At 34.0% G+C, this 19,613-nt stretch overlaps 1 protein-coding gene across 4 annotated transcripts in view; it reads left to right on the plus strand.

The window, feature by feature from the left end:
• Positions 1-8,029, plus strand: part of LOC116435183 (uncharacterized) — a 48,443-nt gene extending 40,414 nt beyond the window's left edge. For all 4 annotated transcript variants that reach the window (XM_031994492.2, XM_076371862.1, XM_076371861.1 and 1 more), the window contains 7 exons: positions 1,785-2,271; positions 4,249-4,730; positions 5,106-5,299; positions 5,506-5,816; positions 5,907-5,981; positions 6,417-6,596; positions 6,748-8,029. In XM_031994492.2, the coding sequence (XP_031850352.1) occupies positions 1,785-2,271; positions 4,249-4,730; positions 5,106-5,299; positions 5,506-5,816; positions 5,907-5,981; positions 6,417-6,596; positions 6,748-6,789 (1,771 nt within the window). In that variant the 3' untranslated portion in view covers positions 6,790-8,029. The remainder of the gene's footprint in view (positions 1-1,784; positions 2,272-4,248; positions 4,731-5,105; positions 5,300-5,505; positions 5,817-5,906; positions 5,982-6,416; positions 6,597-6,747) is intronic.
• The last annotated feature ends 11,584 nt before the right edge of the window (positions 8,030-19,613 follow it).

Genomic DNA, 19,613 nt, shown 5'->3' on the forward strand with positions numbered 1-19,613 from the left:
AATGATAAATCTTTTTGTTCTTAAGCGATGAGGTTAATATTATTCACAATTTACATCATGCACTGTGTTCAGTGATTTTGCCATATTCAAATGTCAGTAGGAAGCTGGAAAATAAATGAAACACAATAATATCTTTCGGTCATCGTCATTTAAGTCATTCCTTTCGTTCACAAGTATTTGTATTTTGTATAATATAAATACCACAAAAATTGTACATAAACTTTTCATGTTACTTTCCAATCAATTAAACTCTTCTTAAAGAAAGTAAGTTTTCGATAATTAGAGTTTCCACAAATTACTCTGTCAAAATATGAAGAGACATGAAGATCCACAAGGCATATAGATCTTCATTGATCAATACGCCTCCTTCTCGTCATCATTGGGAAGATAGAAACAAATTGCCAATGAAATCACGTCTATTACTCTCTATAATCACATTACCAGCCCCGAGTATGTGACTATAGAAACGCATTACATTGTTGCCAACGTGTCGCCGACACTTCGTTGTCAGGCCATATGCAGATAAAGTTGAAGACGTAGGAGGGTGAAAGACTCGATGACTGTTTCTCGTTTGCCCTCTCCTCCAGTTAGATCTTGCCTCTCTCTACTCCAGTAGTCCTTTACTTTCTTGAAGTAATAGGAAACCACATTGACTTATAAAGAAAATTTGCAGAATATCAAAATGGTGAAAGTGATAAAGATAATTATAAAAATATGCATGTGTATACTTAATTATGTGACAGTAAAAACAGGAAATGTCTAAAAAATGATATTATATTCGTAATACTCGTAATAGCTTTTCAAAACACTGATTATGAACCATTGCTTTATTTACCATTCTATTTAAAAAGTTTCGAGACAAATTATTTATATAATATTCATATCTTTATATCTATACGTTTAAAAAATGACACTTGTTGAGCAGTTTCTATAGAATAGACACTTGCGTGACACAAGATTTCAGTGTTCGATGATTGGACGCTTTTTTGTAAGTTTCTTAGCCAAAAAAGCTTCCTGTATGGCAGAAGCTTCCAACCTGGTATATTGCAGCTAGTCAAATCATTCATCAATTTGAAGATAAAACTTTATCTGTTTATCTCTGACGGCAACCAAAAGCTCTGCCTCCTATAATCGTGTCTTCGATTACTTCTAGGCTTCCTATCTTCTTTTATAAAAATCATAACATTAAAATTGTGAAATACGGATAAACTAAATCACTAAGTAATACCATATAACTTTGATGTTAGTTGAATACTTAAACTAATTACATCTTACAAATGTGGATTAATATATAAACATGTACACTGTTTATTCGTCTTATCATTCCATTGTGATTAGTTCCATTATTGGACCATTCGTTTCCTGCAACACGGAAACACAAACCAATAGCAATTACATTGATTATAAATATTCCGCTAACATCGAAGTACAATTTAGAGAAATATATTGTCAAATGGTACACAAGAACTCACAAACTACTGATCGCGATCGAAACAATAAAACAAGCCTCGTTAAGCGACCCGAGAGCTTAATTAGCTGCGTCGGCAGAATCGCGCAAAAACGCGAAAGTATCCCCCGCGTTATCAATGACGTACCACCCGCCGTAGGCTCACTCTAAGCAACTTTTAATCATAATTGTCGGTTACTTTTTCTCGTTAGTACCGTTGACATTTTGCAATATGGAGTCGCTCAAGAGAGTAGATCAAGGCCGGCGGCATGGCAGCTAACCCGAAGGGCACAGGAAGCGCTTACTCACGGCAGAAATATTTGTTGTTTGCTTGCAGTTTGAACAAGATGCACGCGATGGAAGGTGCTGCCGGGAACGGGAAGAAGGTGGACTCGGCCGAGAAGACCAGGGAGGACGACTCGTTGAGGGCCTCGCCGAAAGTTCCTCAGAGCCAGCAAAATGGCGCCGCCCTGCCGGAAGAAACAGCGGCAGTGCCAGCGACCGTCGAGTGCCTCCGCTCGACCTCTATAAAAAAGGAACCTCTCTGTGATTCGGAGTCGGAGACGACGACCAAGACGACCCTGTCGGCGGTGGACGGGGCACAACAGAAGCCGATCGCGTCCCGATGCGCGAAATCCGAAACAGAAGGAAGCGGCAGAAAACGGAAGTCCACCGATGGACAGTTGTCCTCAAACGGCAACCCAGCTCCTAAGAAGTTCTGCCTCGAGCAAAGGGAACAGTATATATCGTCCCTGGTCGGCTGTGAGAAAGTTACCGCGGAAGAGCTTGCTGCGAGGGCTGATCAACTTCGCGCCGAAGTACAGGTAAATAGGGATTTTAAGTTGATGGCCCTTGACCCCTTGCTGTGTAATGTCGAGTGAGACTTACATATGAGTGCTACGACGTTCACTGCTAGACGAATTTTTACGTGAATTTTCTGAAGTGGTACGAAGAAACGAAGGCTGAGTAGAAAGCAATTTCTTCTTTTAACACTTACTCGGCTGGTCGCATGAAAATACCTGTTTAACACGTTCCGTACCACGTGTATCATTTGTGGTACACGCGTAATTTTTGTACAGAAACATTTATTGTGAGAGATGTGGCAAAGAATAGCGATACACGTCGCGAAGCGGCGAAAATATAAAGAAATAATATCAAAATATATAAGAATCGCCAAAAACTTGAACGTAACTTAATATTTTATTTAAAAAAAAATTAGTACACTTTGTAAACCAGATACAACCGAAATTTCCAGTGGCACGGAATGTGTTAAAAAATCTACGTAAATGGCTTGGCGGATATTAATACTTACATGGAAACCTTATCAACCAGCACACGCCGATTTTAATGAAACTTATGTGAGATATAGTACTTCAGAAAATATTTGAAACGTATTTTTTTTATTGGACAACATCCACTTTGAACAGGCTAAAACGCTCGTCAAAGTTGAGGGTTGAAAGTATATTTTTTACAATACTTCTACAACTAGAGGGTGTAGAAAAGAAATTAACAATTTAGATTTCTTTTCTACACCTCTAGTTTCAGTGGTATTGTAAAAAATATACTTTCAATCCTTAACTTTGAGGAGTGTTTTCACTCGTACAAAGTAAATGTTGACCGATAATAAAAATACGTATCAAATATTTTCTTGAGAACTATGTCTTACATAAGTTTTATCAAAATCGGCGTGTGCTGGTTGAAAAGGTTCCTTTATTAGCCAACCAAATGGGGAGATCTCCCACTTTTCCTTTAGTAACGCATTTCAAATTATTATGTTTCTTTTTTTCTTCTGTTATTTAGTAAGTCTTGAACTGGGAGTACTTACAATTCAATGAATACCGTGCTTGCTTTTTTGAAATACAACTTTTAATCAAATTTGTTGAGTGAGTTCAATTAAAGTTAATAAGAAAGATTATAGTTATAGTTTTTTTAGACGGTTGCGTAAATGTTAATACTCGTTTAGGCTTGGTTGTGGATTGCAGTCATTTATAAGTTATTAATCATAACAATTATCGGTTTCTTTATAAATTTATTTATTAGACAGTAGTAAGTATCGTGGAACGATAATAATCATATTAAATATCATTAAAAAATACTGATAAACACGAAAGTTATAGCAAAATTCATAGTTCGTCTTTTCTTTTTGCAATCTTGCAAAATATTGCAACGAAAATTCTCTCATTTAAGCATCGGTCGATTGAGAAGTATTAAGAATAATAATAAGTTAAAAATCAAATAATGGTATTTTTAAATTCTTACTAACATTTTTTTGTTTTATATTCTATGGAGTCATATTCGTCATAAATGCATAAAATTCGTTTTCATATAAGTCTACACTTCATCAAATGATTAAATTATTATCATTTACTTATTGTGATTTTTTAAAGGGTACAACATGCTTAGGTGTCAAGTATTTATCCCATAATTGATTTCTTGAAACATATAATGATTTTACTCCACATGGATCCTGTCAAATCACATTAATTTATAGTTAAAACATTTCTTTTAAAAAGGCCTCAATTGGAAATTCAAAATCAAAAACATCTACATGTCAAACAGATAAAACAGATATTTTCAAATTTTATCAAGAGGTATATTCCTATGCGGAAATTTTGATTCGGATATCATCACGAACAACAAATTTCGTGACTTACACTTAGACCACTCTAATGTTTAACGGCTCAGTACCAGCAAGTAATAAACAGTTATTTGCTGTTGTATGGTTCGGTGCAAATATCTGGGCTGCTTGTCTATCTGTTTGAAATACAATTAAAATACCTTTTCTTTTTTGTTCCGCATAGGCCTTGGACGAGTTAGCACGTGCCAAAGAAATGGAATGGAACGAAATTCTGAGCATGAGGAAACTGAAGGAGGAGGCGTACCTGAGAATCGAAAGAAGGCGGCAAGTGATGGGATTTATGGAGGGCAACGGACAGTTAGCGGACACGTTACCCCCAGCCAGCTTATCGCTCGGCCCGGAATGGGAGAGCAGCGGGAATACGACACCCGTATCCAAAGAAAAGCTGAACTTCGGCTCGAAAGAGGATTTGCCCGAGGAAAGCTCTCGGGATTCGCCGGCTTTCAAAAAAGAGAAAACCGGGAAACAAGCGTCCCAGCGACAATCGACGCCCCCGAAACAAGGTGGAGAAAATGGTCGGAAACAGGCTGAGGCGCTCAGCCCAGAAAACAGGCAGATCGGTGAGGGCCGTCAAGGATCTATCGTTGATGTTAGATCTATCATCGCTGATTACAGGCTGAGGCATCCTGAGATAGTACCACGAAGGTACATTCTTTAAATGATTGTTAATTATTCGTAATTGATTAATTAAGGAGGGGCATGAGTTTTATTTGATACGTTTTCAACCTTAGGAGCAATCACTCTTGTGTTTGCAACCGAATAAACACACGATTTGGTTCTATCATCGTTTCATAAAATACTCTCTTAACTTTTTATTTGTTTTTTCATTAAATTGAGTTTGACTGTTTATTTTAATAGTATCCCATTTCCTTACGCATTTGTCAGTATTTGTTTTTCGTATTCACTGTTAATCCATAGTATGTTTGATTCAAGTACATAGCGTTTGCAATTCGTAAATGAACGTTCATGTTATTGTATAAAAGATATTTTAGAACAATATATGTATTTATGTTACAACAGGGGTCGCAGAATGAGAAATTCGGTGAACGTTGGCCTCGGCGCAGGTGGGGCTATGGTAGAAACGGGACACAATGTTGACTCAAGGCCATCTAGTACGGACTCTTGCAAAAGCAATCCAAACATGTCGGACCCTAACAATTCCATGAGCTTTAAGGATGTTCTTGTACAATTCGCTAAATTGAGCCAACAACAAGGTACATAAACATTATTGTTAAAATATATTTCGAACGTCATCCTTCCTTTCTTGTACAAAATCATAAGTAAATGGCAAAGTAGAATTTATAAAGAATGAATGAGTAAATAACTCTCAAATCTAATTGAAATTGTAGATGATGAACATAAACTAAATTTTACTTTTAATGATATTATTTTGATTTTGAATATTTTAAATGATTCACAGGTGAACCTGTGAAAACACCTCAAAATTATCCAGATGTAACGCTTCACCCCGTGGCGCCGTCTCCAGCACCTCAAAACACACCGCCTCAACAGAGCTGTTCCTTGCTCCATGGAATTCTCACAAAATCACAATCTCCAAGACCTACAACTTTTTCACCTACTTTAGCTAGATTACTCACCGCACCTGAAAGAGAAAGGAATGCATCAACAGCCGCGTCCATGCCACAGCAAAGTGCGGCAACCCAGCACCTTTTGCAGGCATATCAAGGTTCTAATCCGGTTTCTATCAGCGACCTTCTGTCTTCTTCCAAGGTGCGTTGCAATTCCATAAAACATAGATTATTTATATTATAAATTGGAGAAAGTTTCGGCATCATCAACTTTTATTATTTTTATTTCCAGGCTCGAACTGAAATAACCATAACACCTGTCGTTAATACCCCGGTACAATCACACTCAAATAATTTAATCCACGTGGTAAGAGAAATGTTACAATTTGCTAATAAATTTAACATATTCGCTATTGTTTTTATCTTGAAGAAACGCGGACTTATATGTTAGAAAACATCTCGCACATCAAAGAATTTCTCATATGACATAAATTTATTGAAAATATCTTTTAAATTATTAGTTTATTTTTTTGTTTGAGAAATGTGATGTAAGAAAAAGATATTTGAAAGAAATTTTATGAATAATCAATTAACGGGACAAACATTGCGCAGCAAATATTTCTTCATATTATCTTCATCGTTTATTTCTTTTTAACTAAAATTGAACATGGAAATAATATTAATAATTGATAAAAATGTAGATAACTTAGTCTATAGAAAAATAATTTTATCATAAAGTAGCGAGCACGTATAAAATGAAATAATAATTTTCGTGCTTATATGTTTGTCTTTTCATTTTTAGGATGATGTAGAAGAAGAGTCAGCAGTAATTGAAGACAGAGAAACGCGCATCTCTTCGGGTGGAAGGGATGCTAGAGAGGACAGAGATAGTCCTCCGCGATGCCAAGGGTGTCATGAACGTGCAGCACAGTTTGTTTGCGCTGGCTGCGGAAATCAGTGGTACTGCAGTCGTGAATGCCAGGTAAAAATTGTAATAAAAAATTAATTATATTTACTAAATTGTATATTTTTGTTAAGTGATTTTTGGTTTTTCAATTTCCGTTAATCTGTCCTGCAAAACAATTGATTTACACCGATTTTTTGAATATTATTAATTGAATCATTTGTTTCAGGTTGCTGCATGGGATGAACACTCAGAAGTGTGTTCTGGCTAAAGAAGATCTATATATCGATCTAAAACGTCGTACTCGCGATATCGAGTGAAATACCTATCCAACTGAGAATAAATCTAGTCAAAACAGAATGGCCAAGAATATAACGTGTATTGAGTACGATAGAACAAAAGGAATGAAGCTAAGAGAGCAGTGTATATTTTTAAGGATCCTCAGATGTGTTTAACATGTAAAGAAATAAGTTTTATTTCATAAAACTGGATCAATAAGTAACGGAAGAAAATGCGTCGAACTTCAAGCGGTACAACGAGGAAAAGATCGGAGTTCGAGTTGAAACGGTCGTTGCTTCACTGTAATCACCGCACGTTGCTTTTATTCGATATCAGTATCAAACGACCGGGAGTCTTTAACAAGATCAATAGAGTATTAACCCTGCTAAAATTAAGCATTTAATGTGTATCTTCCAAAGGATAAATTGTTCAAGAAATTCTTAATTATAATTCGCGTCGGATATAAGCATACGCAAGAATTTCATGTATCGGATACTTTTTGTTTTACATTTTAACTAATGTATCGTGTACAACGTACGCTAGTTGAAAATTATCAACTATTTCCGAGAGAAGTAAAGAAGGAAGAAAGCTATTATCTCGCAATGCTGTACAGAATTTTATACATGTTAGCAGGGTTGTTCAGTATCAGATTTTAAACAAAAATGAAAATTGATTAATAATTGTGTGCCATGCGTAAGATTCATTTCATGGTCAACCGTGTATTCTGAAAATAATCTATGATATAGATTACTTGAGTGTCTTTATAATACCGTCACTTTGTTTCGTTTCTTTATTTTATTTTTTTTCTAAGCAAAACCTGTACACATTATGATAAAAGACGTCATATTCGACGATCACAGTGCGAGATACACACAAGCACTCAACCTTCATGTATTTTTGTCGTTCATTCAAGAGAGGCACGTAAAATACGTACCTAATACCATATTTTATACCATATTTGTTACCAACGTATAAATCTAGAATTAATGAAACGTTAGCCTTAGCGTAGATTTAAGCTATTTCTTTTTCCCTTCATCTCTTTCACTTGTTCGTTGGTAACGTATTGACACGATTTAAGTTCACTTCCTCATTTTTTTTAAATTAGTATGTTACCCAAACGACAATTGTCCCAGATATAATCTGTAGTCCAAAGTTCCTACAGGTAAACGCAACATTATATATATTTTCCCAATTACGAAGCAAACCAAAATAAAATAAAGTTTTTAAGTGCATATCCCGATCTTTTTATTATTCCTACCAATGCATGCATTTGAATAAGACAACCTCCAGTAATTCAAAAATTATAACTTGTATTGTACCAGACAACTTCTTTTCCTACTTTTCTGATTTACAGCAAGGAAATGTTTTTTAAAGTCAGTATTTACTTTTTTATTTTCATGCGTGTATTTGTTAAAAAAAACTAATAGATGTATTGAAGGTACTTACAGATGTTATGTAATTTTATCATATAGCTTTAAACAAGATAAAGAACCATTCAATTTTTATTGCAATCACTAACAATGGTAAAGATTTAATTGATTCTTTTAATGTAAAGTGTATGGAATATTTAATGTTAATGAAAATTAATTTTATTCTTAATTATTTATTATTTTTTTCCTTAATATACATTAACAATTCTTATTTTTATAAAAACAATCTTGATACTCAATGAATTTTGATGGCTTTTTCCTTGGTGATAATAAGACTCAGTGTAAGAATAAATTAAGGATTTATTTAACTTACATGTAAAAATTGCGTTGAAACAATATAATTTTACATCTGTGAAATAAAATTTTTTATAAAAATAACTAAAACAAACTTTCGACTTTAAAATGCTTTCAAAAATTTCTTCAAATATGAATGAAAAAATAAAAAAGTAAAATAAAGATAAGTTTAAATGAAAGTGATGCCACCGATAGGTGTCTCGTCGATGGTGATCGTATAGGTTTAGTCTGGGGTTCTGGGGTTCGTCTTTAGTACACACTAAAATTTATATTTACTTATATGTAAAATAGAAACCTTTTATTATATTTCATATGGTTTTACAGTTTTGAAATACTGACCCTGTCAAAAATATTCTATTATATCAGCGAACTCTATCCGTATAGAACGCTCAATTTGTGAAATATGTCAGATCGTACACAGACTTAAAATATGTAAGTATTTACTTAGTTTTATAGATGACTAAAAACATTATACTTTAATAATCTTTTGTTATTTTAATTATTTAACATTTAAATCGATATCCCAATATTCTACAAAATTATTTTTGCGTGATTAAAATATTTAATCTTGAATATAATATTGAGTTAAAATACAATTTTTTTTATTAGGTATAAAGACTTACTCAATTCCAAATTATAATTCAATATGAATATTGAATCCTTACTGAAAATGTATGTAATATTATTATATGATCTACGGAAAATTAGTTTATTAGACAATTTATTTTTATATCTGGTAAGATCCGAAATATTATTCCATAAAAGTTGTAAATATTATTTTTCATAAAGTTTTTCATTACTAATCTGTAATTTATGTTATTATTCGATATATGGCGCGTTTAGACTTATTTTCATCAGGAAAACATTTTCAATCGATTAATACCGCTTTTAGAATACCATCGATTTTAACGAAAGTTTCAGTTTTAGCTTACATGGTTTATCGAAGACAACATTCTCAAAAGTTGTTTCATTAGACTTCTTCCCTGATTTGTCTCATTTTCAAATCAAGGACTTCATAATTCAACCTCTTTGCTTCCTGTTCTGTAACTGCGGCACATGTTAGTATAAGCTATTTATTATAAAATAAAAGTTAGGACTACATTAATTTAGAATTAAGTTTGCGAAAGAAGACGTCGACCGTCCGCCGTGGGACATTTTCCTTTATTGATTTCAGTATAGACTCAAGAAAGAAGACAGCCGCTAAGGGATTAATATTTAATCCGATAGTTCTAAGTGCGATAATAATAAGATTTTGAATTAGAGAGAGAGGTCGATGGAATTCAGTTTCCATCCACCTCCCTGGGTCTCGTTCGCAGCAACCTCCACGTGGTGAGACCTGGAAACTAGCATTGTCGTCGATAGAGTAGTTCCTATCGAGGATCATGCTAGGCGAATCAGCTGTGAAATTATATGATGCATGTTACAGTATGCCCAGTAGTTATTATTTAGCTTCATTTATCTCCTTTTTAATCAGAGACTCTTCTCCGATTTCTTTCATTTTCGAATCAAGGACTTCTTTCTTGATTCAGTCATTTTTTTCTCTTAGATCGATAATTCTTCGACATATACAGCGTCTTTGTATATAGTTTAAGATAAAACTAAGTCTCTTTTAAGTTAGCTTTAAGCTTAAAAAAGAAAACATCGATCATCCGCCGTAGAAAATTTCTTTTTTCATTTCAGTATAGTATGTAATCTTTCTAATACAATAAATAATTCTCGCTGTTCTGTACATACCATATAATGCATATTACAGTAATAATTATGTATTGTATTGTATTTATTTAAAAAAGTACTGAGCATACTGCTCATGAATATATCTGGTGGGTATAGCAAATTGGTAACGTAATAGTGTAATACAGATTAGGTTATGCGCTACTTATGTCTAACCGCTATGTGGTAACTTGTAATATTCTACGGGGTACGTACTAATGACGGGTTTCGTAGAGTTAGGATGATTGTGGATTGTCTAGATGTTATATGAAGATATTGTTTTCACGTAGGAATCTAGTGATTATGGTGTGTTCTTTTATACGTGGCTTGGATAGGAGGCACTCAATACGCATGGGTAAATTGCCAACCGAAACAGTGTAGTTTGTGAATGGGAGTAGTTCCATATGACACCGTAAGAGGGCATTGCCAGACGACGTGTTGAGATTGTGTTTAGGGTATCCACAATTGCACGCAGGATTGTTTACAACTCTGATTTTGTGTAGTGATTTATTTAGGTTGAAATGACTCGATCGTGCTCTGGAGATCCATTAAGTGAAGAGCCTTGATAGCGGGAGATTATGAAACCAAGGTTTGGTGGTTCTTTAGAAGTAATGTTGGGAATATTTGATGATGCTGGTAGGGTTTGGATGTTTGACACTTGTTTCTTGCAGCCAGCTGTGAAAACAAGTATTCCATTGGTTTTTGGAAAAGTATTCGTTCTGGTCTTGAGGCAGAATTTTCCAATAGGGGTGAGGTGGTGTGGTGGTTACTTTCTTGGCTAGCGTGTCAAATGTCTCATTTCTCTCCAGCCCTCTGTATAAAGGCACCGATATGAACATGAATCTGGAGAGAGCATTGTTCGTTTTTATACATTTTATTCTATATATAATTTTGAACTGCAGCTGCCTGAGGATAGTGAGGTGTTTGATAAAATTGAGAATTTTGGTGGAGATGCAGAGTGAAGAGAGTTTGTGCAGGAGGATTTTGCATAATTCTCATGTTAGTGGTTGATTATAGCCTTTCTGGCTTGAGAGATGATTATGCCTAAGTTATCCTGGCAGTATCTGCCTTTTATGAAGCCAGTCTGTACCTTATTTAGTTTGTAGTGATGTTCGTATCACCAATGCAGCCTATTTAACATTCTCTCTAATAGTTTGCAGAGGCATGATATCAAGGTGATCAGTCTGAGATCTTTGCTATTGGATTTGGGTAGTAAAATTATTTGAAATGTTTTCCAGTTGTTTGGTAGATAGTTGTTAATATAGATAGGGTTTAGAATGTCAGTTACTATAAGTAATCTGATTTTTACAGACATTATCTTTTGCGTTAGATCATCTATTGCATAACTTAGCTCTAAGAGATTGAAGTTGCTGTCTAAAAAGGTATCATTGTAAATCTCCTTTGAGATTTTTGTTTGTTCTGGTACCCGAGGAGGGCAGAGTTTTTCTATTGCACTTTGAAATACCTCTGGTCTATCTGAGTCTTTATGAGGTGTGCTATTGGTATTTGTCCATCTTGACTAGAATGTCTTGATTTTTTGCCAGGTGTAACCAATACTGGTGTATAGATTTAGTATGGAGGTGAAATTTTCAAATGATTGTCTCTTTTTGGATTTAAGTAACTTCTTCGTGATTGCTACCTATTTTTTATGGGAGATCCAATCGATCATTATGAAGCTGTGTTTCCACTTAAGAAATGCAGTTACCCTTAATCTTATAGCTTTGAAGCATTCATGATCCCACCAAAGGGTTGGATTGTGTGGTAAGCAGTGTTCAGATGTTTTCCTGTTTGTTTTTGGGGTTGCTGAGTTAATACACTTTTTTAAAATTTGAGGTTTGCAGTAAAATCTCGATGAGGTAGTGTTCCAATCCTAAAGAGTCTTTTTGTTGAGTGGTGTTGATGATATGTGATATGTCTTGGGTTGACATGAACAAATCCAGGTTGCTATTGGGTGATGTTGAGGTATTAATTTTTTAGCATCCTTGATAGTTGTGGATGAAGATATCGTTTTCTTCTATAGCTTTGTCCAGGTTGGTTTCAGAGGGATCTGTGTTTTAGCCGTTCCAGAAAGTGTGGTTTACGTTGAAGTCTCCAATTATAAGACAGTTACCTTTATTACATAAGGTTTGAAGGAACCTGTTCCATATTTGAAATTTGAGATTTTGTGTCAGAAGTCTACGTTGCTACGATGGTTGGTGGTTGCTTAAATTCGTGAACTTTATTATTAAGGTGTTGGAGTGTGGAGCGACCAATCGACTGATTGTTTCTGAAAATCTGCGCTTGTAGTGTTGCCGATATGATAGAACACTTCTTAGCCAACCTTATTGATTTATTGTATTTAACGATTGTTATGTTTTTCGTTGCTAAGATTGTCAATTTTATAATATGCTTTTCAGTTGTAAACGTTCAGTTAATTCATTAAAAGTTCCTCAAAGAGGCAAGTGAAGTGTAAGACTGCTACGTAGGTATCGTGTACGTATGTGTCCGTGCCTAACTTCACTATATTAGCGAGTTCGCCTGATGCATTCATGATGTATATATGTTTGATGGCGCGTACGTAGGGTCCACGCTATATCAACGGCTAATGACAAAACAGAGTTGGCGCAAAAAAAGGACGAACGCCGTTAACCGAAAAACGGAGCAGATTATTAGTGGGATCGTGTCAGAGGACAACGCAGGCTGAGAGAGATTGTGTAATTCGTGTTGCATGCAATAAAGTCTGTATTATATGTGCGCAGAAGATCCTTTTCGAAGTCTCATATTAATCAAGTCTTATCAGCGATAAGACTAAATTCAGGTATACAATTCTCAATTTAGATTAGACAGTTCTATCATTTGCATCAGGCATTCTAAGTAATCCTCCAGAAAAAAGGAGAATAGGAAATATTAAAAACGAGAATCATTACCTCTTTTGATGAGTCAACTAAATTAAAGTTAAGAAGACTTTTGAGAAGAACCGAAATTGCTGATGAAAAACCATCAAATTTTCTATAACCTTCAAGGAATTTAGCAGAAGGACTTTGCAATGAAAGTGTATTGAGAACAATATTTTTGGAATAAATACCCAATCAAGTGAGAGGAATTCTGGCTATAAAAGAAGTTAAAGATCCATTCAAATTAGTTCTTCAAGTTGATAAAATTGTTGAAGTATTGAGACCAACAATTTTGGTGGTACACATGGTTCAAAGTTCTGATAAAAAAAATAAATTAAATAAATTTCACGAAGACCAATTAAATGAATTAAGACACATGATAGAACATCAAAGTCAAAAGGAATCAGTTTAGAGGGAGATCACAATCAAGATGCAATTTCAAAAGAAATAGATTCAGAAGTCGATTGATATTTCAAAAAGAAAATCCATCATTTTGTTTATACTATTGAAAGTTTGGAGGAAAATAATTTCAATGTAAACAATCATGTTGCTGGACTGAAAAAGATAGAAGAAAGGAGCAAACTGATTTGGAAAACTAAATGTGCTATCAGAAGTATAGGAGACTTACAATGGCATCAAATTCGATCATCTTCTAATCATTTTGGACAAAACAACAGGTATAAAATACTTAATTGATAATGGAGCTAATATTTTAATTATTTAGAGGAAATTCATTAAAGAAAATCATTTGCCATCAAATTTAATGTTATATGCAACAAATGGGTCGATTATTAAGACATACGACTAAAAATTAATAACAGCAAACCTAGAACTTCGATAATCCTTGAGTTGGAAATTTTTAATAGCTGATACAAATCATTCAATTATTGGTGCAGATTTTCTAAGCCGTTATAAACTTGTGGTAGATTTACGTGGCAGAAGAATTATTGATGGAAATACCAAATTAAATAGTTTCGGACATATTAAATATATAAATACAGTATCAGCAATTTCCATGGTAAATTCATCACATAAACATAATAAATTATTACAAGAATTTATAGATATTATAAAACCAGTTAGGAAAGAGTTTTTAAATAAAGTTGAAATTATATTATAACGACTGGTCAACCAATTGCCAAAAAAACTAGAAGATTAAGTCCTGAAAAATTTTAAATTGCCAAAGCAGAGTTTGAGGATATGATAAGAAAAGGGATTTGTAGACCTCTGAGTCAATGGGCAAGTCCATTGCACATGGTCCTGAAGAAGAATGGAGAATGGCGTCTATGTGGAGATTATAGAAGATTAAACTCAATCATTGTTCCAGAAAAGTATCCAGTTCCCCATATTCAAGATTTTGCTCGCAAACTATTAGATTTTAAAATCTTTGTTGGCGTTCCGAAGATAGCCGTTATTATCCTTTTTGGATTATTTGAATTTTCTACAATGCCATTTGGTCTTTATAATAGCATCGAAAGACGAAGAGAAACATAAGAAACATTTAAGAACCATTTATTCAGGAATAAAGTTTTTTAGATGTATGGTAGAAGGTCAAAATTTAATTATGAAAACAGATCATAAACCATTAACTTTTGCATTTAAACAAAAATTATCAAAAGCTTCGTCCAGATAACTTCGTTATTTAGATTTTATTGGACAATTCACTATAAATATAGTATTTGTTAAAGGAGAGAATAACATCGTTGCTAATTTCTTTTCAAGAATTGAATCAACAGATATACTAATTAACATTAATATTTAAGATTTAGCTTTAGGTCAACAAGAAGATGAAGAGTTAAAATAACTTATCGAGGACAAAAATTCTTCATTGTAATTATAGAAATTAAGAGTTGGGAATGAAAATCAAATTTTATATTGCAATATTGAAAATGAAAACATTAGACCTAATGTACCTAAAACTTGTAGGGAAAAGGTTTTAAAGATGATTTCGTTTGGCTATATACGGCAAAACAAGTTGCAGATTGGGTTCGAATATGCATATCCTCTCAAAAGAATAAAATACATCGACATAATAAAAGCATGCCGGAATGAATTCCTATGCGAAGAGGAAGATTTCGACATGTATATACTGATTTAGTGGGTTCATTGCCACTATCACATGGTTATCGTTATTGTTTAACAGTGACGTATCTGTTTTCTCGGTGGCCTGAAGCAATACCGATAGCAGATACTTCAGTAACTACTATTGCCATGAAATTTTACGAAACATGAATTTCAAAATTTGGTACACCATCAACGATAACGACAGATAGATGATTTCAATTTGAATTGCAAGCTTTTACAGCTTTAGCTTCTATTGTGAAATTTAAAAGAATAAGGACAACTGCATACCATTCAGCTTCCAATAGGTTAATTGAACGTTGACATCGATCAGTCAAGACTGTTATTAGATGTCAAGGAAATCAAAATTGGACAGAAACTCTACCAACAGTTTTATTAGGATTAAAAACTGCATACAAAGAAGATGTTGAAGCATCTACAGCAGAATTATTATATGGAGAAACTCTTCGTTTGCCAGGAGAACTCTTTATTGAGGAGGAGCATGCAGTTAACGACAATTTTTTTTTACAAAAATTACAAAAACACATGAAATTAATTAAACCGATACAAGCAATACGTCCCGGAACTTCCTCCCTAGGTGTTGAGTTTTTTTGCACTTGGGTGTTACCCACCTTACCTAGCTTTAGGTAAGCAGGTAACATACTTTCTGGAATGAATATTAGATTTAAGTAGGCAGGGGCCGGTGCTGGCCATCGTTTCTGCATGATGATCAGTTACCGGGAGACCTTGAAAAATCGATTCCATATTGATAGTAAAATGGAGCATGCCGTTTGTTAATCATCAATCTTGACTTCGGCTTTTCGAATTTTGGTTAGATACCGCGGTCGTGATCGGTACCTAGCGCGATTAGGCGAAATGTCTGAAATTATTCGATTACACTATCGAAAGGTCGATGACATTTTTCGACTTTCAAAAATGGCGGACTGTCGAAGAAAAGAAGAGGCATATGCTGAAGAGACTCCAACAAAATGTCGCTCAAGAGGGCAACTACTAATGGCGCTGCATCTTAGCATGAAGATGGAGTGTCATTTTATATTACTACTTCATCGCTGCACTCACTTTAGCTTCAGTAGACATAGTAGTGGTAGTAGCAGAAGTAGCTGTAGTTATATTGGGCTGGCCATAGCCACCTCAACGTTCAGAGCATTTCGTGATTTTTAATTAGCGTTACGAAACAAACATTACGGTTTGATTTAGAGTTGCGAATGATATAATCGTGATTTTAATTACAATTATTTTTTGTACTTGCCTTTGAAATTAAATCAATTAATTTCTTTTGATTTTGGGATAGTGTTGCAAATAATTGATATTAGATACAATTTTCATTTATTAAAGTAGCGTTGTGATATCAATCCATCGCATGTTTTTAGTGTCGTGACAATGATTTTTCGCGCTGTCTTAGAGTTGCGTGATATTCAAATGTTCAAAAATATACTGGAACTATAAGAACTGCAAAGCAGTTCGCATCACTGCGAACATTGGTTTTTCGCGGCTAAAATAGCTGCAAATTATTACCAACAGCCATAATGGTTAATCCATATTCTTAAGTGTAGTGCTACATATAATGAAACTAGTGCACGCGAGTTATTCATTCTGTATTACATAAATTGAAGTTGCGATCGATATTGAACTCCTCGGGTTTTTTGATTATTTTATTTATTTGATTTCATTAATTAATGTTACGAAAGAAATGGTCCATTTTCGGGATTTTGATCGCACATATAATATTCTAAGTGGACACTCCCATTTCTTAAAACATTTCTCCTTACATTTAGTTTCATGTAATTGAACATAATTAACTATATTATAAAGTAACTTTCTGTTTCGGGAAAACCTAAGACCTCTTTCTTTTTAACTTTATTTACTTTAGTTCGAGTCCCATTTTATTTTCAGTGTAATTTAATTGTACTTCTGATTTAAATAACTTTATCCTACTATGGCATCTCTTCATAATTTTAACTTTCTCTAATCTTAGATTCATCTGCTTTAACTTCATTTTCATTAAGACACAATCGCACTTTAATCATTTTTATCGCAGCTGGCAAAATGTGTTTTTTTAATAAATTTTTAATTAATGTTACTACAGCTCATTTACAATTACCATATAACTATTTTATAAATATGTTATTATTGTATTTCAGTATAGACTCAAGAAGGAAGACATCCGCCGAGGGATTAATATTCATCGCGATAATTCTAAGTGTGTTAATGATAAGATTTAGAATTAGAATGGGAGATCGATGGAATTTTGTTTCCATTCACCTCCTTGCATTATTGTCGATAGAGTAGTTCCTATCGAGGATCGTGCTAGGTTAAGCAGCTGCGAAATTGTGTGATGAGTGTTACAGTAGACCGAGTAGTTATTCTTTAGCTTCATTTATCTCTTTTTTAATTAGAGACTTCTTTCTTGACTCAGTCGTTTTGCTCTCGTTAGTCCGATAATTCTTCTGCATACGTGACATCTTCACGTGTAGTTTAAGATAAAACTATGTTTCTTTTAAATTAGCTTTAAGCTTAAAAAAGAAAACATCGATCATCCGCAGTGGAAAATTTCTTTTTTCATTTCAGTATAGTATGCGATCTTTCTAATACAATAAATAATTCTCACTATTCTGTGCATATCATATAATGCATATTACAGTAATAATTATGTATTGTATTGTATTTATTAAAAAAAGTACTGAGTATACCGCTCATTGTAATCTGTCGGATACAATAAATAATTCTTACTGTTCCGTGCATACTCCTCGTAAAGAGGTTTCTCGAGGTGGTTCGAGAAGTTTCTCGATGGGGCAGGATCGGTTTTTCAAGTTCGAGGGGGTTTGAGGGGTTTCTCGAGGAGGTTTGAGGGTTTCTCGAGGGGGCATGAAGCTGAAACAGTAGGAAATTAAAATTAAATTAAAATTGCCGTTAAGAGAATAATGGAAAAAAATTTTTAATCTCATTTCCATATGCTGTGGCGTATTTCTTTATTCGATATATTTATTTACAATATTCACTAAATTATAAAGTTGAAATATTTTTATCGACCAACTTCTATGACGGCTTGTTTATAACTGACTATTTACAAAAAGAATATTACGGATATTAAGAAAAGAATTTTTAAAATGTATAGTTAAACAGTTTCTAATAACAAACAGAAATTGACTTTATCTACAATCTACGTTACCGACACATTGGCACAACTATCTCTTTCCTTCTCACTCCCATGTATCTACTATTTGCCTCTCACGTTAATGCCGTCAGCCTTCTGTTTAACCCCTTCCGGTAAGATTTAACCCTTAGCACTCCAGGTTGTTTTGTAATCTATCAGCAACTGCAACTAATTTTTATAGTATTCCTAGCGAAAATTAGAAATGCTATAACATTTCTTCGATCTTTTATTTTCCTTCTTAGTACAAAATTCGGAAGTGTAGAAAATTTAATAATTTTAGGGTAGTTTCTTTAAGATTCATTAAAATATTTAATATTATAACTGGTGCAATATTGGAGCCTACAGAGTTCAAAGGGTTAATTATGAAAAATTGTACATGGAATAACCATCTAATTTTTATTTCAAAGAAACATGTTCTAGTTTATTTACTTTTACCTAGTAGTTCTAACGATAAACAATATGTGATAATAATCTGTGATGTTTACACAAATAATAAAAGAAGATACAATATTACTAGATTCAATGAACTAAAAATTTTAAACCAAATTGATTATTATAACATTCAACAGTGACTTTAGTCACATGGCGAGTATAGTTCGTCATCGTGCGGTATGCATGAAAACCCAATGACGAGCTATATTCGTCATTTTACCGGAAGGGGTTAAAAATTCACAAAGGCAATAGGAAACGTGCACTCGCTGCGTTTGACTCGATTGTTATGCTGGCTCAGTTTTGATATGTTCTTGTTATTGACCGTCTGCTTCTTTCATCCCACGGCTCGGTCAGGAAACAAAGACGTGCCAAATCTAAGCCGCCATAACAATCGGGTCGACGGCGGCGAATGGACGTCTTCCCTTTTCCTCCAAGCCGCATAGTCAACTGAGCGGGTTCTTGATAGTAAGAAGCGAATTGTACGCGACCTCCTTACCATTTTCGTGTCACATATAACGTTATCAACAGAGTACAAATAACACAGACTTAATCTTGTTTTTCGTTGGTAGTGTAATTTTATGCTACGTTCTGTCGGCATCATAGGAAGTGATACTACAATGGTAAAATGCGTTTTCGCAAAATTGAGTGCCTTGAATTTTTAATTGTCAAGAATCCTTCTCGTAAACATTTTTTCTATGCAAAATGAAGCTATTAGTAGAATATTAGAGCATCATCAATTATAATGTAAAAGTTTAAAAAATTACAGGAAGTGCCACTAAAGTAATGAAACATTTTTTCTTGAACCTTTGCATCTTAGTCTTCGGATCGCCAAAAATCCTTA

The sequence above is a fragment of the Nomia melanderi genome, chromosome 11, assembly GCF_051020985.1.
Source record: "Nomia melanderi isolate GNS246 chromosome 11, iyNomMela1, whole genome shotgun sequence".
In the NCBI taxonomy this organism is placed as follows: Eukaryota; Metazoa; Arthropoda; class Insecta; order Hymenoptera; family Halictidae; genus Nomia; species Nomia melanderi.